Genomic DNA, 24,155 nt, shown 5'->3' with positions numbered 1-24,155 from the left:
TCAGTCAAGCATCCCAGCATACAAAAAATTAAATTTTTTTGGTCAATTTTGTATATTATTACATGAGAAATCTGTAAAAACATAATTTTATCGTAAAACTAACAAACTAATAAAACAACTTCTTCCGACTTAAAATGACTCAAACCTCATCAAGCTGAACAGTTACAATGAATTCCATTTATATATGCGTTAAAAATCACGAGGTTTTAAACTAATGGTGAGTTCATTTATTGGTATTTGTTTTTCTTCATTAGTTGTATAAATGAATCGGTAAATATCAAATACCGCTCATCATAACATCACATGTTACGTTCGCCTCTGCAAACATACTGTCATAAAAATTCTTTTCTCACTCTTTCTGTCTTTCACATAACAAATCACTTTCGATTCTACTTGCTTTCAATCAACCAAAGAAATTCCCCTCAGTTCTGTGAGGTATTTTTTTGTTTGAAGTAGTTACAAATAAATTGGCATATCTTTTGACGGAGAAGTGTTCAAGCGTTGTCTAACTAACCATATACGAATAGTTGTTTCGGTTGTTGTTATTATTTATTCGCTGTGTGTTTAGTAATAATACTATTTACTGAAGCTGTTGAATTGGCAGCTATGTACGCTATGATGTACACCGTCTAGTAAGCATGTCTTTTTAGTACGTTCGATTTCATTGGTACACTTATTTTTTATCTCATTCGGTTGAAATTCACTCTTCGAATTTATGTATGCGCTTGTTGTACATAAAATGGCTTAAAATTGCTCACAGAAAAAACCCGCGTCTGAACATAAAATGCAAACTGATTGAATGTGGTAGTTTTTTGGCTCTTAAAAATTATTATAAACACTCGCGGCTACTCAGTCGCAGTCGAGATCTTCAACTCTCAACAATCTTAATCTAAATCATAGATCATTTTAAATAGAATTTTCTTCTACCTACCAATCGAATTTTTAAAGTATTACATTTTAAAAAATATTCATTAATTTTTTTTCTTTGAAATATATTCCCGAAAAATATAGATTCTTATTATTTCATACAATTTTTAAAAGGTATAAAAATGTGGAGTTTTTTATTCATCGTAGCCAATTTGGCAATATCTGTATCTACAGCTGAATCTGATGTTCGTAAGTACAAAACAAATGTCTATCAAAAGATTAAAATTCATTTTTAAATTAATTTTAAAAAAAGAAATAAACACATAACCACCACAAGAGGCGTGTTTCGAGAAAAAGTGTTAATCTTAAAAATTGTATTCAGTGCGTGAATTTTTCCAAAGTAAATTGTGCGGTTTTTGCAATTAATAGGCATTCGGTTGTTTTGATAACGCAATCTGAAAATCAATTCACTGTTCTTTTCGTTGAAATTAAAAAAAGCGGCATAAAAGTAAAAATATTCAGTGCTAGACGTGATTCTTCATTTCCAATACCGATTACATATCTCGTGTCTCTTTTGCGTCATATTTTGCTCTGATAAAAGCAAGATATATTCATTATAATCACTACTACCAATTTATTGGTAAAGAAAGCATTGCGTATCTTTTCTCTTTCACTTATAGACGCATTGAAACATAAACTAATGCAAGCTACATCATTGAAATAAATTCATAAATGTATGCAAAGTGCACAAATAAACTGCGGAAAACATCCAGTATAATTATGATCACAAGAGTGCGACGTTCGTTAGCGTCAATGCCTAAAAAATAATGTAAAAAAAAAATCCATGGCGAATCATCAGTTTGTTTACTTTGAAAATTTGCACAATCTGCTGATCGTATGCTGTTTTGTTAAGGAGTTCAATGCAATTTTAAGTTTGTCCATCGATTTTAAGTGAAGACTCAATTCACAAACAAATAAAAAAAATCGAACCCGGCATAATAAACAACAATGACACAAATTTTTGATGCATAACATTTCATGTATGTCGTTAAAGAATCCGAATTGTCAATGAAAAATGAGCAAACAACAAATAATGTAAAAGAACATGGAAAGAACCTTGGAAACTTCCGTTCAAGAAAGCAATAAAATTGTTATCAGAACTTGGTATGAAATAACCACTCGAATTAATCTTGTTATGAAAATCTGTGATTTTCAATTGACGTAAGTGACCGTCGCACTCGAGCACATACCCGTTTTATAGTTCATTCTCTGTATTCAGTCTAAAATTATATTCAACAAGTCTAGAAAAAAATGGAATCAAGGACAAGCGCACACGTTTTTTTATTCTTTTTTGTATGTGTTGCAATTGATTAGTTTAATTCACAAATTGGAAGTTGGATTTAAAAAAAAAACACGATACACAATTTTGCAATCGAAAAAACCTGCTCAAGTAAAACATGAAAAAAAAATCGAATGAAAATACTTTTGAAGAGAACACCGTTAAATTGCATCATCCGCAGAAACTGGTTCTAAAAAGCACGTTATGTAAGTTCAATTTCAAACGATCATTATCATAAATGCAAACCATTCGAATTTTCAACCAGAAATTATGTGGAAGCCTTCAAAGAATGGTTGACAATTTTTTGTTGTATGTTTATTATTTAATTTTATAACCATTCTGCTTAATAAATTGATGATGACTTGACACTGCAATTTAATGACAAAGAACTTAGTTTAAAGCATTGTTGACCGGATTTACACCTATTTGTTTTGCAGTCGCAGGAAATTGGTTAATCTCTATTTGTGTGTGTGAGTTTGTGTGAACATTTTTAGACAGAAAATTGGCAGATATAAAACAAATTATGCGCGCAACACTCATTTTTACCATAACCACTCTCGTTCACATGTAATCGAATTTCGAAGTTTATGCACATCAAAAAACGCAATAAATGTGTTTTTGTTGCCAAACAGTGTTTCGTTTTCATGCTGTTGCACACGCACGTGCACTTTGCAGCCTGTTACATAGAAACCCTCACCACAATAACGAAAAAAAAAGAATTTTTTTTATATAATAATCTACGGATTGATGAATGAAAAGAAACGGTATTTTGAGCGCGGAGATTATCATATGATACGGCAGACGGAGACACTCAGTAAAATTGGAATTAAATTCCAAATTTGTTGAGAAATATAAATTGAATGGAATTTTTGCCATTTTTTTGTCGCAACTATATATGTATGTGAAACCGTTAAAAATTGCCATTTTAAACTTGTACTTCCATTCGGAAGAAGTCGCTGAATGCATTCTGATTTCGCGCATACACACATCATTTAATTTTTCAGTCAATAATATTAATTCTCACATGTTTGCTAATTAAAGTCGAAACTAGTACTCGCCGGTAAACATGATGCATTTAGTACTCCAACCAATCGTTCCGGTTTGGCAAGCTTATAGCGTATCCAATTTCGATTTCATGGTTGTTCGACTGGTGTTTTTTTTTACGATAGAATGACATTTACGCAATTTTCCGTTTTGAATGCACATTTACAGAAGCACTCAATGGGTCAATAACCATAAATACCATTTATTTTATCTTTCTATAGTATTCTGTCTTCCGCGAAGCATTAGAATTATTTTGTGTTGATTTATTTATTTAATTGATAATATGTGATAAGAGCGCTGTCTCGTTTGGAAAACACGATTGCCGGTTAATCATTGATGTGTCAATTAAAAACATGATTCGACATTTCAAATGATTCACTTTCATGTAGAAAGTGTGCATGTAGCACTCAGACGTACAACAGGTCCCAGTTTCAGATGTTTTTCATTTCGAACACACTTTTTGTTCGATAATAATTTTTGCATTCGATAAAGAGAATTATATCATAAATTGTATCAACCGGCTATCTCGTATGCATATTAATAGATTGATGGAAAAATTTTCAATCGCATATATGAGCACATCATCGTCGTGCTTGTACATACATCGTATGAGAATTGAGAGCAACACCGTACACATCAGCTTGAGACTATGAAACTGATGTAATTCGGTAGATGTGCGTGACAATTTTCGCATTGCATTGCGCACTCGACTCAAAAGAACTCAGTTGATTTTCTATTTAGCTTAGTGCGGTGATCACAAAGTGTGCCCTACTCATCAAAATTGGTGGGGAAATCGATATGATTAGATAATTATTGTATTTGGATACGAATCGTTGTGAGAGATTTAATCACATACACATGATCGGCATTTCTTTAGCAGTTGGCAAATTGTCTTTGCATTAAATTCGAGACGTTTATGTTTTAAATCGATTTTTTCTCGAAATCAATAATACGCTATGGAGAGTTGTTTGCATTGCACAAAAAAATTGTATTTTCTATGAGATATGTTTTTTTTTTTCCGTTTGAATATTGCCAAACGAAATTTTGTGATTGCAATTTGTAAATAGTTTCATTCACGTGTTTCTTTTAACTTGTCTTCTGTTGTCCGTCGTCTTTTGTTGCAATGTGTAAAATGTGCCTGCACTTTGATCCAAATGCAACTCTGATGTGAATTATGAATCATATGAAGAAATGTTTAGTTATTAATTTAAGTGTTTATAGCGCTAAGTCTTTATGCTTTTATATTAAAAGAAATGTTGAAAGATTTTCACATATGAAGTCAAAAGTTGTTTTTTTTATCGCCATATTCGTAATTTATTTATATGCACATGTTTTTTTTTCTTCTTTATTCACTCACTGATCTGAATGTTTATGTTTATTTTTTGTTCAATATTCTGTTTATATTTCTTTTAGCTGAATACATAATCCAATGTCGTCGATCGGACTCAAAACTGCTCGATTGTCTAAAAGGCAGTCTGCATCACTTGAGACCATATTTAGCACAAGGAATTCCAGAAATTGAGGTATGTCGATCAATCGTTTTTTTTTTTCCTTTCTACACTCGTTACATCTTTCTGAATTGTGGATTAATACAATAACTTTGAGAAACATTTCATTATTAACAAAATTACAATCATTTAAAAGCACGATTTTTTAGTAAATTTGAAACAGTGATCTGATAAAAAAAGATTTGGATTTTGCCATTTTAAAAGGGTCTTTTTCAAGTTCCTGTGCCAGAACATTCGATTAAGGATTGAATTGATGAGACAAATAAATATGCAATTCATCGTTTCAATTTTAAATCGAATTCATTTCAGTTTCGGAGTTTTGATGTATTTGTTTCATCGTTTTTTTTATAGATGCCATCGGTTGAGCCATTCATAATGGATTCACTTTCGCTTCAACTAACGGGTGGACATGACGGCTATCGTATAAATTTGAAAAATATGGAAATTTTTGGAGCAAGCAACTTCACTGTCAAAAGCATTAAGTGCGTATGCAAAACTAAAATTTTCTTTAAATAAAATCAACTACAATGATTTGTGTGTGGTTTTCTATTTGGTTAGATTGAGTGAGAATAATCGGCCATTTGAAGCTCGTATTGCAATTCCACGTTTGTCAATCCGTGCCAAATACGCCAGTTCAGGAGTATTGCTGATCATTCCAGCCAGTGGTGCGGGTGATTTTGATGCCGTACTCGATGGTGTTATTGCCGATTTAAAAGGACAAGTTTCAACCGAAGATAAAAATGATAAAACGTACTTACACGTAGATAGCTTAGCCATTGAATTGAATGTAAAAAAAGTGCGCATGCATATTGCCAAGGTGTTCAAAAACAGTCGCATTTTAAGTAGGTTTTAAATATTATCGAAATTTTATTTTTTTTCGCATTGAAGTCAATTTTATTTGTAAATAATTTTTTATTGCAGCCGAAGCCACAAATTTGTTCTTACGCGAAAATGGTATTGAAGTGCTCAAAGCTATGCAGCCGCAATTGCAGAAGAAATTATCGGTTGAATTTTCGGGCATTGCGAATCAGCTCTTGAAGGTAAAATTTTGCATTATATTTTGTATTTATTCATTAAATGCATTATCTTCTTTTTTTATTTACTTAAAGCACGTTCCCCGTGAAGCATTCTTAATAGATTAAGCCAGCAAGATCGTGATCCAAATAACAACATTTTACCACAGAAAATTTTAATCATCACCAAATTTGCACTTGACGTATGAAGTGTTGAATGTCAAATGCTCGTTTTATGACGTCAATGTAACGGCGAAGCATCTCTAAAATTATTTTATGTGACAACAACATCAACAAACCAAATAATTTTATGCCAATCCATATATTCCATCAAATATTGTTAGCGATAAATGTGTATTTTAAGTTCTCGACCACAAAACACAACTGCGTTTTAGGCGGCGTGTATATTTATCTATCACCATCATATTACTTTCTCCATTTGTGTGGATACAATACTTTCTCCTCTTTGAAAAAAATGTTACGCATTGTTCTTTACAAAACAATTCAAATCCCATTCGACTTAAGAAAATAAAATTAATTTTATGGCTATTTTAATTATTATTGATTTTACATCATTTAAAATTCGAATCTTTACCAATGCGAATCTTAAATTTTGAACAGATTCCACCATTTTCGACAGCTTCCAATCTGTCGCATCTTTGTAAATTAATTCCAATCTTCATGAATCTTCTTTTGACGCCAAACCTGCTTGAATTCTGAAATTTTTCGATTCTAAGGACAAAATTGAGTCTATATAGCTTTAAATATGATCGATTAAAAAAAAAACCACTCAAATGCACTTTTTGTCCATTTTTTCTTCTAAGAAATTCCAATTTTTGTGACCTTATTCGATACGATAGATGCTTAAAATTGATTCTGTGATGGCAATTGAGTAAAGAGAAGTCATTTTTTGAATACTTCAACGATGTTCACAATTTTTCGCAAGAAAATATGTCATATTTTTTCCAAAATGGAGTTTTTTTTTAAATCTGTCTCCCCGAACATGGAGGCATCCCAAGTCAGTATAATACTCTTTTCGAAGAGTGTACACGCTCTTCTCACACTCTCCGTATAGTTTTATTCGACTCCCTTCTCACACTCTTTCACACTTTTGCATAAAACACGTATATTGAGTGAGAAGAGAGTGTGTAATGGTATAATGCTATCACTGCTGTCACTGCATTCCAGTGGAAGTAATGTTTGTATTTTGATATTTGAACGTTTATAGCATTCGTCAGCTGTGTCAAAATACAACAGAACGACAATTGCTGTTGCAACAGCTAATTCATTTTTTTTGTATACGTTCATTTTTTTCAAAATGTCAAAAATTAACAAAATCAAAAATTATCCATCAGTGGAAAAATTTATTATAAAGAAAAAAAAAGAAAATTTTTTAGAGAAAAAAATTGAAGCTCAGTTAAAAACAATATACGTGTTTTATGCAAATGTGTGAGAAGAGTGTGAGAAGGGAGTCGAATAAAACTATACGAAGAGCAAGACGAAGAGTGTGAGAAGAGCGTGTACACTCTTCGAAAAGAGTATTATACTGACTTAGGATCCTGTAGAAAAAGTAAGAATGCAGAAAGTTTCCTCTGGGTATGTAGAACTCCTAATATATATCTAAAAAGGTTTCTAATTGATTAAAAATATTTCAAAGTATATGTGGTTTGATTTTATTTTCCTGCATACATTGAACATATAACATATAACTGGTGGTTATCAGAAGTCGCTAGTTATTCCCATTATATACGTATAAAAGTCTTATGTCATATTCGAAAGTGTGTATCTTCTGCAAGCATTGTTTTGGTTTCTTTGTCTTACTACAAAAATCTTACATTTGTTTTCCGCTTGTAGCGCCAACAATTCTTCAAATGTGTAGCCACTGTTGCGTGCGTTCAAGCTTTCTTTCCAAGTTTGGCGTCAAAAAAATAAATATCTGATGATTCAATAGTTTTCCATATATTATTGCCATAGTTTTGTTGTCATTGACATTCGTTCTCTCCACCCTTTCGACGTGATGTTCTTTTGTTTCATGATGGCAGGCAGCCGCATCATACTGGTACAGATTTTTATGCTTTCGAATTCGCTAAAGTGAGTAAATCTCAGTATATATGGTGTATCCTTTAATTGTTTCTGAATAGTATGTGCGTGTTTTTTCGTCGCTGGATGAAACAAATTGTGTGATATGACTGCTTCATTCTCTCCGTACTTGCTGTTAGTGTTATTAGCATTTTTGATAACATTTCTCGTCTATTTTATTACATAAATACGTATGTGATCAAATGAGTGAGCGTGTTTTTATTTTTCCTGTTTGTTTTTGTATTTTTTTTTATCATTTTTCTTCTTCGGTTTTTATCTATATTTTTGGTTGTATTATTGTCGGGCTTTGATCTTTCATTTTACGATGTGATTTTCTTTTCTCAAAGATTTTTTTTCGTTCTATTTCGATGTCTGTCTGCCTGTTTCTCTCTTTTCTTTTCTCTCCCTTTCTCTTTCTCATGCTCAAACACACACACACACACACACACACATATACAGGCAAGTCTAACACTCTTGTGTGCTTTCTCGCGAACATGTTTAGTTCGGTTTTTGGTTAGCTATATATATATATATATGCGCTCGTTTTATTTATTTTATTCAGACTTTGTGTCACCATAGAAATGTCATTTTATGTCTCATTGCTAGTATGTGAAAATGACGACTCTTTATTTAACATCCGTTTAAATTTTTAGGGTCGGACAATGCGAGTGGATGAATATATGTATGATTGTGTATGTGCTGTTGTTGTTGTTGTAAAGTAGTTGTAGTTATTTTTGTTTTGTTGTTGTGATGGTATGTATGCATTTATGTAAGCTGCTTGTCATCCACAAATTGCGACCAACCGGATGAATGAACAAATGAGCACAGAAACGGTATAGAACGAATGGCGGCAGAAAGAATAATAAAATCTTTTACATTGTAGACACAATTTCTTTACACCGTTTTAGCTTTCCTAATAATTCCATCATGTATTTATATTTGACATTTTCCGCCTTATCTCACTGTATAATCGATCGTACTATTTTAGTTGTATGTGTATGTGACTGACATAACATAAAACAACTGATTTGATGTAATTGGACAATTGTTTTATTATTTACTCGTAACTGTGTGACAGTAGAATCAAAAGACTTACTTGTGTAATTGAAAGTTGTGAGGTCAAAAGATTGGGGCAATACTCAACAGTCAACTCATTTATCCATATCAAATGGTTTTATAAAGATGAGTTGACTAAGGTGCCACAAAAAATGGAAAAACATACTCCTTTTGAGCAGACTTTATCCTCCAGCCATGGCAATGTCATTCATTTTATAGTTTTTAGTACTTATCTTCTCAAACTAGTTTTGAGTCGCTGATTTTTAAAATGTAATTGTTTTATTGAAAAATATCAAATTTGTTTGCCTTAATATCTTACTAACCAATCTGGATTTTTAAGAAGATCCCGAAATCCATGTACACGTGCAGACTTTCATAAGAAATTGATTTTTTTTTTAAAGTAAAATTGACAGAGACTATTTTTTAATGATACCTTTTGATGTGGGCTGTTTGCACTCTCAAATTAATTCCAAAAACTGGTAAACGAATAATATTCACGAAATGAGACGAACAAATCTTATGAGAGACTGTAAGCAATCATTTTTCTGTCGTTTCTCTAGTTTTCGAATTCTTTATAGGTTGTTTAAATAGTCGTGTATACAATACAAATATTAAAATTCGAAAATTGCACTTTAAATAGAAGCTTCAAATTCATGTAAAAAGTAATGTTACATTTCCAACTTCTTGAAACCAGATCAAAGGGAAATTATTAGATGCTTTTTAAATAGGTTTGTTTGTCATTCTTTGATTGCATTTTTGTAATTTATATGTTAATATTGTTATGAAAGATCAAGTTTTCTGGTAAATAGCAATCAATATCGTTTGCGCTCGAATGTGAGTGACAACACTTGAAATTTATGATGTCTGTTTCTTACGGCAGCGACATCTCCTTTTCATTGATGCCTCACTCTCTTACCAAACTAAATAAATAGCTGTAATTTTAAAAATGTGTAAACAATCATATTTTCAAAAGAAAATTTGAGGCAGCGGCTATCAGTGAGATCCAATTCATGTTTTTTATACTAATACAGCGACGCATTAAGCAGTTGGTTGCGTTTGCATACCCAAAAAAAATGCATCGGTCGAAGAAAGAAATAAAAAATGCGAAAAAATGGCAACGGTAGTAGTTAAAGCATCGCCGGTGCACTCATGAGTACTACCTCTATTTCAAACGTTATCGGAAAGGTGGTTTTTGTCGTGTTTTTTTCGCTCACTATAAAGGGGTATCACATTCACCGAACACAATTAGACCTTTTGAATCTTCGCTATATAGTCACAAATGTGGTAAAATACGAACAAGAGAAATATACCATGTGAAACTATAAATTTCCAGACATTAATGACATGGACCAAGTGCCGTATTCTTTTTTTTTTTCACTTTTTCTCCACTCAGGTTTGTATGTCTATTGTGCAACATTGGCATGATAAACATTCTCATACGGGTTCAAAGTACCACTTCCATTCATTGTCAATAATATAGAAAAATGCACCTACGCCATCTCATTCTACGTTCAATAAACTAACAATTGTTGATGTATGAAAATGTGAATCAATGACACCAAAACGAATATAGATGGCGATGAAGATTTTTTTTGTGTGTGGTCAATATACAATGGCAGTGACATCAAACCAGGCAAGTGGCAAGTGACATCAAACCAGGCAAGTGGTTCTCTTCGGATCTGTGATGTCTTGAAATGCAAAAACAACGCAAAAAAGAAGCCAACGGTATCATCATCATCGGCATCAATATAATCATCATTGGCAACGGCAGTGATTTGGTAACAGCATACGACAAGACATAAAATAGATAGAGTGTGAACACCGTAGAATGAGAGTATGATGTGCCCATTATCACAAAGTAAAACCTGAGCTGTGATTATGGGCTCGTATTATAATGGGGCCTCTCTGATATATATATATATATATATTTGTTTATGCTACATGTTTATATAATGTCTGGAAAATGATCGCCACTGAGCGCACACCAAATTACCTTGTTCGTCTAAGGTTTCACATCTTTGTTTTTGCTCTTGCATTGTCACAGATAAAAAACATTGTCGTTTATTTGCATCCACTTAAATTATTTTAGTCTCGGTTGACCTCGTGGCAATCACAACAAAATTCAACGTTTTGTCTTCTTTCAAAGCAACAACATCGTAACATATAAGTAGCATTTCATTTCGGTTTGAATATAAATGGTGGGTTTTAATTCGAAATATGTTCGTTATACTTTTAATTGTGTTTTGTCTACGTTTTTAAATGGGAACTGGGTGATTTCAATGACGATGACGACGACGACGATGATGATAATGACGATGATGATAATGATGGAAGCGAGAGTTGAAAACAGTTTCTGAAAATAATTGGTCTATCGTATTGTTCCTATTTATTTGGAAGCGCTTGGTTATTTCTAACGACATTCGTCGTGCATAACATGTAAGCAGATTGCTTGCATCGTATAATAATGGCATTAATGATTTATGCACATCATGGAGAAACGAACAAAATAATAAATAAAATGAATTTGAATGCGATGTGTATTTTAAGTATTTCACGCAGAAACTTTTGAAACGAATAACTTACTTCATTGTTTGAAATTGCTGAGATTGTTGCTGAAAACCGCATTCTTATCGCTAATTAAGGCATTAAGTGCATAGCGTCAACAACCGAATCCATTACGTTGTGCATATTATTTGCAACGGTGCAGATAATATGTGTGTGGCTCTTATGGATGTCTGTGCGTGTTGTCGATTATCCTCATCTCTTTACCCTTGCACCGGACCAATCGAAAGGATTTTTTAATTACGTGCATTTTCGACAGGTGACGTGCACAATTCTTTCTCTCTCATTTTTTTTTATCTTGATGGTGTTGATGTTAGGTTGATAAGCCGAATCACTCGTTTATTATTCTTTGTATCATGGAATCACAGACATATAATGCCTATCGTCACTTTCCATATTTAATGATATTTTGTATGCACGCCATTTCTCACAAAAAAAAAACTATATCTCTTGTTTTTACGCAGTGATGTTCAACGTTGTCACCTGCGTTTTTATATTTCCTTTGAATTTTTTTCGCTTCTTTTTTTTTTCCATAAAACTCCCAATGAGCTTTTCATCTATGGCGCCCCGAGAAAACTTTGCATGACAACAGCCTATTACACTTGCTATAATATTATGTGATATGTATTTTCTATTCGTTGCCTCTTTCAGGCTTTTGTATCAATGTTGGTGTGTGTGTGTGTGTTTTTTTTTTTTTTTGAATAATTGCAGCAATGTGCCATTGTTTACATACTCATACAGGAAAACTCTTGCAATACAATATAGGTATTTGGTATCTTATTCCAACCCAATGTTTTTTGTTCATTCGTCATTGTTAACATTATTGTTGTTGTCTTCATCATCATCGTCATCGTTGTCAATGTGCTCACATGTAGTCAGTAGACAGTCACAGCTTCAAAAGCGGCGGAAACATTTTCAACAGTAACGACATCAGCATGCACAAATAACAACTTTTCAACGAGGTTATCTTGTGATGGAATCTCATAATATGTCGGGATACACAGTTGGCGGTTGAGAAGATGCTCATATATCAGTGAAAAAAATGATACGGTTGAAAACGTCGAGAGTAGATTTTAATAGATTTTTTTTTATATGGTGTGTTAGTTATAATTAGTCATTATTGGACACACCATAACACTAAATTGAAAAGTTCAGAATCTTGTGGAACACGCCAGATAGAATACATTTCAACTTGATGGGCACCGTTTTCAGTTTCCATTTCTTCAGTTGTCTCTTCACTCAAGTATCACCAGTACATTACGTTTTATGCGTTTGTTGATCTCTTGACACAATGTGTGTCTTTACTCATCCTATTGGCTGTCGCCACTCGATTAAATGCGCACACACTTTCTCCCAATCACGCTTTCAATCCCATTATGTGTAAAAACTTTTTAAACGTATATCGTTTTGTAAATTGAAGACAATTGTGCGCCATATTTTCAATGATACGAGTTAATACGAGTAATTAGTTGGTGGTAGTAAATAGAAATTTGAGGGATGTGCACCACAGACAATACGTGTCTCTCCCATATTGGTATTAAGTACGAAAAATGAAATGAAGTTGAAAATTGAAAATAGCATAAAATTATAGAAAGTATTTTTTATGAATTCGCATTTTTTTGTATACATTCGCGTAGAGATTCACACGCCAAATCAACCGAAATTTTTGTGAATTTGCAAAACTCGAGTTTCAAAATGATATAAAACGACCTAAGTCCTTAGTTTGAAATATTCATAGACACTAGACTTATATTATGCACGCACAATTATGTCAGCCTCATTTTTTTTCCTTGTTCTCACCTGCAATTCAATTCGATTGAATTCATGATCTCGTTTTGAACTAAAAATAAGTTCACTCGAATGGAATCAGGAATAAAGGCTTTTTAATAAAATGCAGAACCACCTGAATTTCAATGTGAATTTTAATGAAGTGCATGTTGCTTAACATCGTTTACTCTTTTTAATATCATATTCATCGTTACTGCCGAAAAAACGCTTTTCATTTTCATCTTCTTTGGAAAAAAGTTAACAATACGATTGTTTGAAAATATATTTAATATTTTTCCATTGTTTCGTTCAGTCATGACCTTTTAAACGATGTCGATGTATAAATTTCCGATTATTTGGACTTCTTTGTAAAATTATTGTCTTTTATTTCCGAAAGATTTATTTTCCTTTTGGTGACAACAATGATGGTGAATAAAACGGAATTCGTGCTAAAAGAACTTGAACGAAATTCTTTCGATTTGCTAGGAATTTTCGCGTCAAAAAGACTTCAAAAAAAAAAAAGAATTTTTAGTTTTTGAAAAATCACCGCCCCTGAAAAATTTTCATCGCACACTATTTTATCTAAGTGTAAGTGCTTTTTTGGTTATTTGGGACCAACGGCTAAATGAACATAATTAATCCAAATAGTAACTATTGATAGGCACTGTTAAGTTTTTTTCTCTTTGGTAGTTTTCACCATATTAAAGCTCTAAAAAGTTAAAATATCGAGGGAAATGGTCATAAATCATGCTTTACTAGTAAAATGAAATGCGTGGAAAAACTTAAAAAGATGCAACAGCATACATCACAAAATGTATATGTGCATGATTTTTGATAAGCAATTTTCAATAAGCACATATTAAGCCAGTTATGTTCAAGTTTTTATTTAATCTTGCGTTGTTTTTTCATAGCATATATACCTAGGGGTTTTTATCTCAATCAAAACACTGTGAATATTGCGTATATTTTGCATATATTCACTGCGAATATTCGCAAAATATTCGCAAAATACGTACATTCAATGGATTATTCGTAAAATATGCATAGTATATGTACCATCGAATAATATATATTCGCGAACAGATAAATTCCCCTAGATATATACACTTGAAAAGCTTTTATTCTTTTGCTTTCTATTCTTATTCTGTATAACTAAATATATCATAAAAACCCTTAAAGCTTTCTTTTCACACTTTTTATGCAATATATAAAGTATATGAGTACTCTACTGAATTCGTATTCATAAAATGCATATTACTTTATTCAATCGAACAACAATTTGTGCTCAGTTGTGAACGACACAAGTTGCAATAAATAATTTTCTTTTTTATAAAGAAAAATCGCAACGTGAGGATTGAATATTCACAATATTTTACAATGATGCCATATCAGGACGGATTTTTTTTCAAACCCCCGTGGTGTAAGTGTCCAACGAAAATGTGTCTTAAAATATCATTCAACAAAAGACACCTAGGGTAGATTGAGTCCAAAATGGGATTTATTTTTATTACATTAATGAAGATAAAGCGAAGTATGCCAAAAAATGTTGCCCGAAAACCTGAATTGTGGAAATTCTGCATCAAACAGAAAATCATTGCTGTGTTTTTTTTTTACTTTTCGTAATCATTATTGCAAAAGAGATAACAGCATTCTATGCCAAGCCCAGGTTTTTGGTACTCACGCTGTAAATTTGTTGAAACATTTACATTTTCGTGTATGTTTTTCTAATACTACATTTCTCTGGTGGTTACATGGTTTGTTGTTGTTCTATGCTGTTCTTACAATTCATTCTGTGCAAAATGATTTTGTGTGTAACTTGAATAGAGGCAACATTTACGAATGATTTTGTAAATTACTTATGTTTTGCAATTTTAAAATATTTATTTCCACTTTGAAATCGTTTCCTGAATAATAAACATAATAACGCGTTTTATAATAATATTTCCCTTGCAGCTAACATAGATTATTTTCATCTTTTTATTTTGTTTCTTTTCATTCGGAGTTCTTCGGAGTATTTTGATTTTCCACTTTCAATTTAACAGTTCACTGTTGACAATATCTATTGTGTGTGTGTGTCTACAATTGCACAATGTATGCTTTGACGATGTGTATCATTTGGCCCCTTCTTACGTAGACGATCAAAATATGTGGAATATTTTGAAGTAGCACTTTTACGTTTATACACTGTTATATGTATCTACCCAATTCCATATCAAAATATCAGACGTATGTGATGATATTCTGAAGTACTTGACATTGTGTGCTTTCACTTCGTTGCGCTCTTTAAATGCTGCTTTATGTTGTCGTTTTTTTTACCTTTCATTCGTGTCTGTTTATTATTCTCATTTTTGTCAATTATATTTGTTCAGGAATTGTTTTCTTCAGACACTATTTTTGCTCTTTTTTCGGCACCACGTATCAAACCAAAAAATTGCTCGTTTCTTGATATATATAGATTTGGAGTGAATATGGATTGTCAGCAATTGTATAATCTTGGCTCGATTTGAATTGTGAACTTCCCTACGATTACTTCCGAACCAAAGAATAATAAAGATGTGCATATATTTACTTAAAAAAAGCAGAAAAATTGGTTGACTCTCATGATTTATTGCCGTAGGTTTATTATAGATTACATTTTTGTTATTCTATGTGGGTCGGACAGCCCATTATAAATAAATAAAAGTGTATTTTGAAACATATATAAAAAAGGATGTTGATGCGTACAAATTCATGACATCTATTATGTGCTTGAAAATAATATTCGTTGAAGCGCGAAGCACAGTTTGATGTATTATGGTTGAAATTGAATTTGAAAGCAATCCAATATAAGTCTTCAGCTCAACAGTCTATGTGCTGCCATTTATTGTCTGTTTGTATATGGTGTGTGTGTGTGTGTATGTGTGTGTGTGTGAAAGAGAGAAAGAGGGAGGGAAGAGTTTTCTCACTCACTTATACTACTCTTTTCTTCTATCGAGTATCCCATTTGATTTTCCATTTGTTTGTTTCAAACAATTTGTGTGTGTCGTTATTTTTGCCGGTTTTATCCATTTAGCATGGCGAACAAAAAAAGCACGCGAGCTTTATTTCACAATTTTCAACACGTCTATATTTACTTTATGTTGAACTTTGAACAATTTGTAATACAGCAAGTGAATCTAAATGCACATATCGTCAAAGTACGAACAAAACACCACAGAAAATTCCAAATCAATCCAACCATGACTTATGAACAACTGGCATAATTGAAAAAGTTTTTTATTACTATACGCAAAACAGATGAAAAATAACGTGAACATATGCCAAATCTTCCAAAATTGTCATAATTTCATTTTTAAATTCGAAGAAAATCGATTGATTGACATTTACGCTATAAAGTTAAGTTTGCACAAAATTCGGACAAAAAGAGTCTCAAAAGCCAATGGTGTCATTTTAATTTCATTGAATAATTAGCATACACTGTTCAGTTAATCTCGTGATTTCATGTACAAGAAAACACGCAAAAATAAAATATAATTAACCACATTTTGGGCTAGAGGTGTTACCAATTAGATTTTTTCGGCATATAAATGTATGTCTTGGCATATATATGTTTTTTTTTTATCACAATAAGGTTTATGCAATCAAATACTGAGCGATCAAATTGAAAAGTGAGCCACGCAAAAAGAAACTTTTATTATTTGCTTTTCATAGTCAGTAAACATTATCCAAAGTGGTAATCTGTTTGCCCAAATGGAGATATGAATTGAAACTTGAGGAAGGCAAACTTTCTCCGGCGTACATATGCGTACGGTTGTAAATGGAGTAAGGAATGGGAATGTGAAAAAGGGAAAAAAGTGATTTGCAAAGCGTGTCGAAACCAAAGAAGTGATCCTACAAAGACGTAGTACGAGCAAAACATATATCTTTGCATTGCTGTGCATGATTTTATCACGTCTCGTGACAAAAATTCACAATATGATCAGTAAATAGTATTTGCGTGAATACAAAAGCAAAAACGAACGGACTAAAAAGTAAAAACAGAAAAGCAGAAACATTTTTCCAAGTACTTCTCGACGCCTGGGTAAAGTTCATCTGTGGCAAGCAATTCCCTAACAAACTCAAAATGCTTTTTATTCATCAGTTCAACATTTTACCCTACGATATATTTAACAAGTAAATTTATATCTGACTTCATTATCGTCAACCATGGACTACGAATAATATTCAATTGTGGAGGCAACAGCGAAAGTAAATTGAAACTTTGTTGCTGCATTTGCTCTAATTGGTCGTTTTGGATTAAAATTCAATACTTGTCGTTGAAGTTGAAATCTTTTTCATGAAAATTGAATTTAAATTCTATTGTTTGGTGAACAACGTACCAAATGGATATAATAATGGTTTTCGGCAAACAAAATTTTGGTACTTTCGTATTTAATTCTGTTATTTTACGTTCGAAAATGCCTATACGTTCATTGGTCGATGTCGATTTTCTACTGTTTTCCTGTTTGTAATCACATTTTTTTGTCATTTATTTTTCAATAGAAACAAAAATCACCGACCACATTCTCGGAAATTGTCAAACAATGTAAATTAGAGAAAAAACTACACCGAGAAAATACATTTAATATATATATATATATATATATATATATATATATATATTTTCAACAATATAAATTTACTAATTTATGGCGAAACGTCATACGCATCATTAAATATATTTATTTATGAACGAAATAATTACTTGGCAATTATAATCCCTGACAGGGGATTTGCTTGTGGGTGCTAGCTATATCTAGTTATTCAAGCATACCCCTGTTGCTATACAGCATGCTTATTTTCAGAGACTGTTTTTTAGAGCAGCAAATGTGCGCTCTGAAGAGCTGGAAAGTCACTGAATAATAATTAAAATTTAATAATATTTGGGATATTTTTTAAACTTTTAATCTTATGCTCCCCACTGAGGAGGAGCTTCTTTAAAAATGCATACGCCAGAAATCGTAAATTTTTTTATTATTGTTTTAAAAAAATGTGTCTCACATTCGTTAATATCAAAGAAAATATGGTGCCGAATTCATTGTAGTCAGAGCAGACAATACAATGAACAAACTATTTAGTCCAAATGACACAGAACGAGCCGGTTATTTCAATTTTGTGACATTAATTATGTGAAGCGACAACGTGAAGCTCTGGACTTGGACATACAAAATATAAAAAAAAAACGTTGTTGATCCACCTAAGTGGTGTGACAAAATTTGGAATCTACCAAGTAGCAGGCTATTACTGCGACATTGTTCTGACAATTTTCAACTTGACTGGCCATTGAATAAGAGAATCGTACAAATAAATAGGACTCAGCATAGTATTTAGGTGAAAAAAATCGAGAAATGCAAACAAATTCTTAATTTTCGAATAAAACATTTAGCAAAGACAATATTGATAGAAAATGAAAAAAAAGTACGAGAAAATTGTATAGAAATCGGAATACAAAAAGAAAACATCTGAATAATAGAATATCAATGAACTACTGAGAGTCAAAAATCGTTTAATGTGTGAAAAGCGATTTATCGTTGGGACAATGATGCAATACGAGAGAATAGATTGTGATGAATTTGGATTTGATTGTGTTGGTTTGTTGATTGCCGTTTGCACGTTATCGCTTTTTATACAGTCCACAAATATGTGATATTAATGTTGAAGCATGCATTCATATTAAAGTGGCAATAAAATTCAATCTATAAGATTGAACTCGACAGTGGTGCGATTCAATGTGCAAACATGGTACTATTGTCATCATTGAAGACTCCACGAATTTGCGATACACAACCAAATTGATTATGGCAACAACAATTACAACAACAACAACAACAACAGCAGCATCAAATCAATAAGAGGAAAAATAAAATAAAAACATCAGAAACTTCAGCAGAACATTTGTACAAACATAGATAGACAGTGCTATTCGTGCTATTCGTTCAGTTGTGTATTTGGCCAAATAAAAATGGTGTAACGTTCGAGGTAGTATCTTCAAAGATATTTTCAAAAACAAATGCGTTTTATTCTCTCAATGCTACGTTACAATACTTTGTGTTATTCGCTGTTTGCAGCTAGATTTGCGTTGGTTTTAACAATTTTATGTTATGCTATGTCATGAGATTCAGCTTAAATTCGATGATTCTTCGAGAATATTTTACATATTCGTTTTTACTTTTGAACAACGACCTACATGCATCAATTTATGGATTGAAATGTCGAATAAAACGATGAACGCCTCATTCATTCGATATAGCTGTGTATCTCCATTACCACACGATGTGCTTTAACTCCTTTGCTTCATGGATCAAACCGAATTTGAATTTTACACAAGCATAATTCCTATCACAGAGTCGCCATGGCAGTTTACATATGGTATAATTCAGTTTTTAGGACATTTTTCAACTCTGAATCTTTCGGTTTTTGTCTCGTTAATACCATAATCTATTCATATGCAATGCTTGCAATCTATCGGACTATTAAGCACACCAAATGTCCCATTCGCGCTTTTATTGCCAATATGGTTGGCCACAGTTTACCCAAAATGCCTTACCATCTAAGTACTACTTCGTAGATAATTAATTTTTTTTTCATTTCTATCTCTCTTGTGATGTTACCACAATTTCCAAGTGAAATTATATCAATTAAAATTGGAAAAATATTTGCTGAGTCAGTGGATCGTCTATAAATAACCGATTTGAATACTTTAGAATTGTTCAATGGTTACTGGGTTTGCCTGATAACTAAACCACTTCTATTTCCTGTAGGTATTCTTATTGAATTTTAAATTGACTATTGTTCAAGTCATTGGATACTTTAATGTCAATTTATTTAGAAATTCAAACATAACAAAGTTATTTCGATACTTCTACATACACTTAACACACGCATTTAGATCTCACCGTTACTTGAACGTCTAATTAGATGCATAGCGTACATGTACTTGTAATTATTGTATGTGAATTTGAGTTGAAATTTAATTAAATATTTGAGAAAATCTTGTTAAAAAGCTAATTGGATTTTGATCGATACCGTCCTGCTAAAATTACATCCAATCAAAGCAAACTTGCGACACAGTATCCACACGCAATAAGTTTATGTGAATATGTCAACCTCAGCTTCTTCTTGGTATGGTTTCATATGTAAGCCATATATATGTATTATGTAAGCATCAAATGAGAAACGCAAATACTTTGTGTTTTTTCGACTCAAGTAAAATCAATTTAAAGTTCATTCATTTATTAAATAATGCAAACACAACATCAATGCATGTTAACTACACTTTTTATGGCTTTATTTTTTTATCACAAAAGATGTTCTCAATAATTGCTGTATTTTCAAATATGTCAGGAGCATAGGTGAAGTTATGGGTTAGTCATTGGCCAATTTTCCAATAAAAGTACCGGCATACATAGGCAATATGTATTGGCAAATCTGAAGGTATGGTCAAATATCGATTCCATCTAGTGCTTGAACCAATTTGATAAGGGGTTTTTGACAATCTTTGTCAGAACCAATGGTTCCACAAAAAAAGATCTAAAAATTGTAATGCAAAAATTGCGTTTTTTTCATTCGAAATTTTTCGTCCCATTTCATTGTAAAATCGCAATTCGTAAAATGATAAGATTGCATAATTCCATTATTCCAAACCAAATTAATGTTATTGGTGGCGCCAACAAATGAATTTATTGTTCTTTCTATTGAATTTCGCATAAAAAGAAAATACAAATGATGAAGAGTGTTCAATTCTAGTGTTCAGTGTGCAAATTAGTTAATAAAAATTTTGTTGTTATTAAATTTGTGTTGATCTATGTACATAATAGGTGTAGCTATTTTGGCAGACACAATTGTCTAATAATTCGATTGAATCTCGTATGAAGAATACATTTGTTTGAATGAAGAGAGCATGTTATATTTCATGGTCACTCAGATGCGAACAATTTGCGACATAGTGTATGCGCTCAGTCTTTCACTCGCACATTCAAATGAAATTGCCAATTCATACGATGATTTGAACGTTTTGTTCGTATTTGGTTGATGTTTTGTGGTTCAATGCTATTTTCATCCATATTTATTGCTTTACTCTTAACCAGCAAAAGAGCTTTAGTTTTGCAATTTACACATGCACACAACGTTGAATGTCGCGCGTAAACATACATTTCGCCCAGAATATGGGACGCCAAAAATGGCGTTGCGAGAAAGGAAAGCGCGGAGAGAAAGTAAAAGAGAATAAAAGAAAATGACATTGATGAGACAAACAACAATAATAATAGAAGAACGTAATAATCATAAGCCGATTGACGATACACATACTTTTCGTTTGTTTGTATTTTGAACATGTTTTAACATAGGAAAAACAACTGTATTTAGTGAATTATACAAAATGGATGTGCTGCTCTCTTTTTTTTCTCGATGCTCTTGAGGTCCTTTTGTGAGATTACAAATTAACTACCGCGGGTGTTCAGTTTTCATGAAAATGAAAAATTACACATTTTAACACCAAGCAGTTGTTTCAATTCGACGTTTCCATTCTTCTATTTTGCCTTGATTGTGATGGATATGTTTGAAATTGACGCATTTGCCAGATGCAGTGATATTTAACACGGATCAAATGATTGATTGATTGATTGAGTATACCTCTCGATTTATACATGAAATGCTTTTTAAGAGTTTGTGGTCGTCTATTTCATTTAGCTATATACTAATGCATACTATATTATGTTTGAACTATTGGTTCAAATCCGAACAACAACAAAAAAAAATCATGAAAACAGGATGCGGTTTGAATCTCTGGAATATAAAATAAGAAGATGGTTTTCTGATTTATTCATTGTCTCACCGGATTTTATCGTGCCATCACCACCATAATTGCGTATTTACTTACAGTTAAATAAATATGATTATTTTCCGGTTAATTGATGTGATTTTAACGGCATCACTGTGAATATAACACAGCAAATATGTAAAAGACCGGATGATTCAAGAAAATATATCAATATGTAATAAACAAGGGAAATGGACCCATATGATCATGATTTAATTCCGTAGCAATATTTTCGTATTTGCACTCAGACCACTCTCGTTTAGTTCAAGTTTTAGCTGTTGAAGTGATTTCGAATGTATGCTTCCGTAGCACCAACCGGTTCGCAATAAAGACCGAACATTTTTGGACTCGAACGAAAAATGCTTATGCATGTGCTTTTGCTGTAAAAATGAAATGAAACTGTATTTCGTCGTGTTTCATTTCATGCAATAGATGGAATTTTATGCATTTGAACGGCATTTTGAAGTAACTAAAATCTGAGCTCTGAAACCCACAACATTGCTAACACAGATAGAGTGAACAAATTTATTATGGATGCAGTTTTTAATGTTGAGTAGATTTCCATTTAAATGTCACTATGTATTGAAATAATGAATGTCAAAAGCATACATTCATCTCCCAGAACGATATTTTAGAAGCTTTCCAATGGCATTGTAATACGGATGGTACAGATGCTACACACCATATTCTATCCGTTCGTTTCGAATTGGAGAGAGAGAGGGATAGAGGAAATGTGTGTGTGTGTATTTGGCACTGTCGTTGATTAACGTGTGTGAACACAAGTCCATAGTCGTTTAATATTCATGACGACCGTAACAAGGTCAAATTATTTTTTCATGGGCCATTCCATTGGATGGCATTTTCGGTGTGCGTCTGTCTTTTCATCTTTACTAAACGAAACGACTGTGGCCACAAAACATAAAAAAAAACGCAATAACAGCACCATAAGAAATATAAATGTAAACCTGACGATGAAAGTGTGTTTGGCCTTTGCAATCAATTGCCATTAAAGATTAAATCATAATGAAAGCAATAGCCGTTCACTTATTTGTATTTCATATTTGGAACAACTCAATACCTATACATGCACACACATACACACATTCTGGATCATTCTATGCCTCAATTAAATAATAACAAAATATCATTTTCAATTAGTAAATTGCTTGTTTCTCGCTTTCTCTGTGCATACATTTGCTCTTTTGGCTGTAGTATCGCTTCTCTGTGTTGCTATCGCTGAACCAGCAACCATAAAGTAAAGCCAAATATTACCATTTCAATTTTCTACTTAATGATATCATAAACGAAATGGAAGACAGTCAAAATTGGATTGATAAAGCAGTCATTGGCCAAAATCCACCGATGCAGACAAACTGATAAAACGAAAAGCAATAACGCAGATATTTTTGAGATGAAAAATTAATTTTGCCGCTCAATTGAATTGGTGATGTATACGAATTTCAACAATTATTATTGTAGATCACTTCTAGAGCATTCGATTGAGATGATTATTTTTGAGTGAAAATCATGTTTCGACTTAAGCACTACAATACACAATTTTCCAGTGTGTCTTTTTTTTTCATTTGCGATACGCTGAAATCGATTAATGAAAAACTGTTGGACACATAGAGAACAATTTTTATGACCAAAGGCGAGGTAACATAGAACTTCTTTGTTCATATGTAATGATCCACAAATCTGAAAATTCATCGATTTGACAAATCGAAAATTCACATTTAGTATATGTACATTTATTATTGGTTCACAATTGTATCTCGAACATTTAATAATAATATTATATAATAGGGACCTATTTATCGAATTGGTGAAAAAAAAAGAATCAATGAAGAAAAAGCAAAATTATCGAAATGTGAAGAAGAGATTTAGTTATGTTGGCAAATGAACGGTTTGTAACGTTTCAATGCACTAAATTGATATTTTATTGGATGTTTGAATGTGCGTCCAAGTCAAGCATTTTGTTTCAATTCAGAGAAGGGGCGATTTTTTTATTTACTATAAATTTAGCTCACACCAAATCGATGCATTGAAAACAAAAGGGCACTTTTCGGTTGATTGTTCATCAT

At 32.3% G+C, this 24,155-nt stretch overlaps 2 protein-coding genes across 4 annotated transcripts in view; one reads left to right on the top strand and one right to left on the bottom strand.

Moving 5' to 3' along the window:
- The window catches only part of LOC116345054 (zwei Ig domain protein zig-8), a 107,688-nt gene that overhangs the window by 64,357 nt on the left and 19,176 nt on the right, over positions 1-24,155 (bottom strand). The window lies entirely within an intron of this gene.
- Positions 843-6,326, top strand: LOC116345055. Its single transcript, XM_031774100.1, has 7 exons — positions 843-947; positions 1,042-1,116; positions 4,664-4,773; positions 5,110-5,240; positions 5,317-5,600; positions 5,680-5,798; positions 5,868-6,326. The coding sequence occupies exons 2-7, from the start codon at positions 1,050-1,052 to the stop codon at positions 5,898-5,900; spliced, it is 744 nt and encodes a 247-aa protein (XP_031629960.1). The 5' UTR covers positions 843-947; positions 1,042-1,049; the 3' UTR covers positions 5,901-6,326.

The sequence above is a fragment of the Contarinia nasturtii genome, unplaced genomic scaffold, assembly GCF_009176525.2.
Source record: "Contarinia nasturtii isolate CC-2019 unplaced genomic scaffold, AAFC_CNas_1.1 Cnas_scaffold_1240, whole genome shotgun sequence".
In the NCBI taxonomy this organism is placed as follows: domain Eukaryota; kingdom Metazoa; phylum Arthropoda; class Insecta; order Diptera; family Cecidomyiidae; genus Contarinia; species Contarinia nasturtii.
This window is presented reverse-complemented; position numbering and strand designations above follow the sequence as displayed.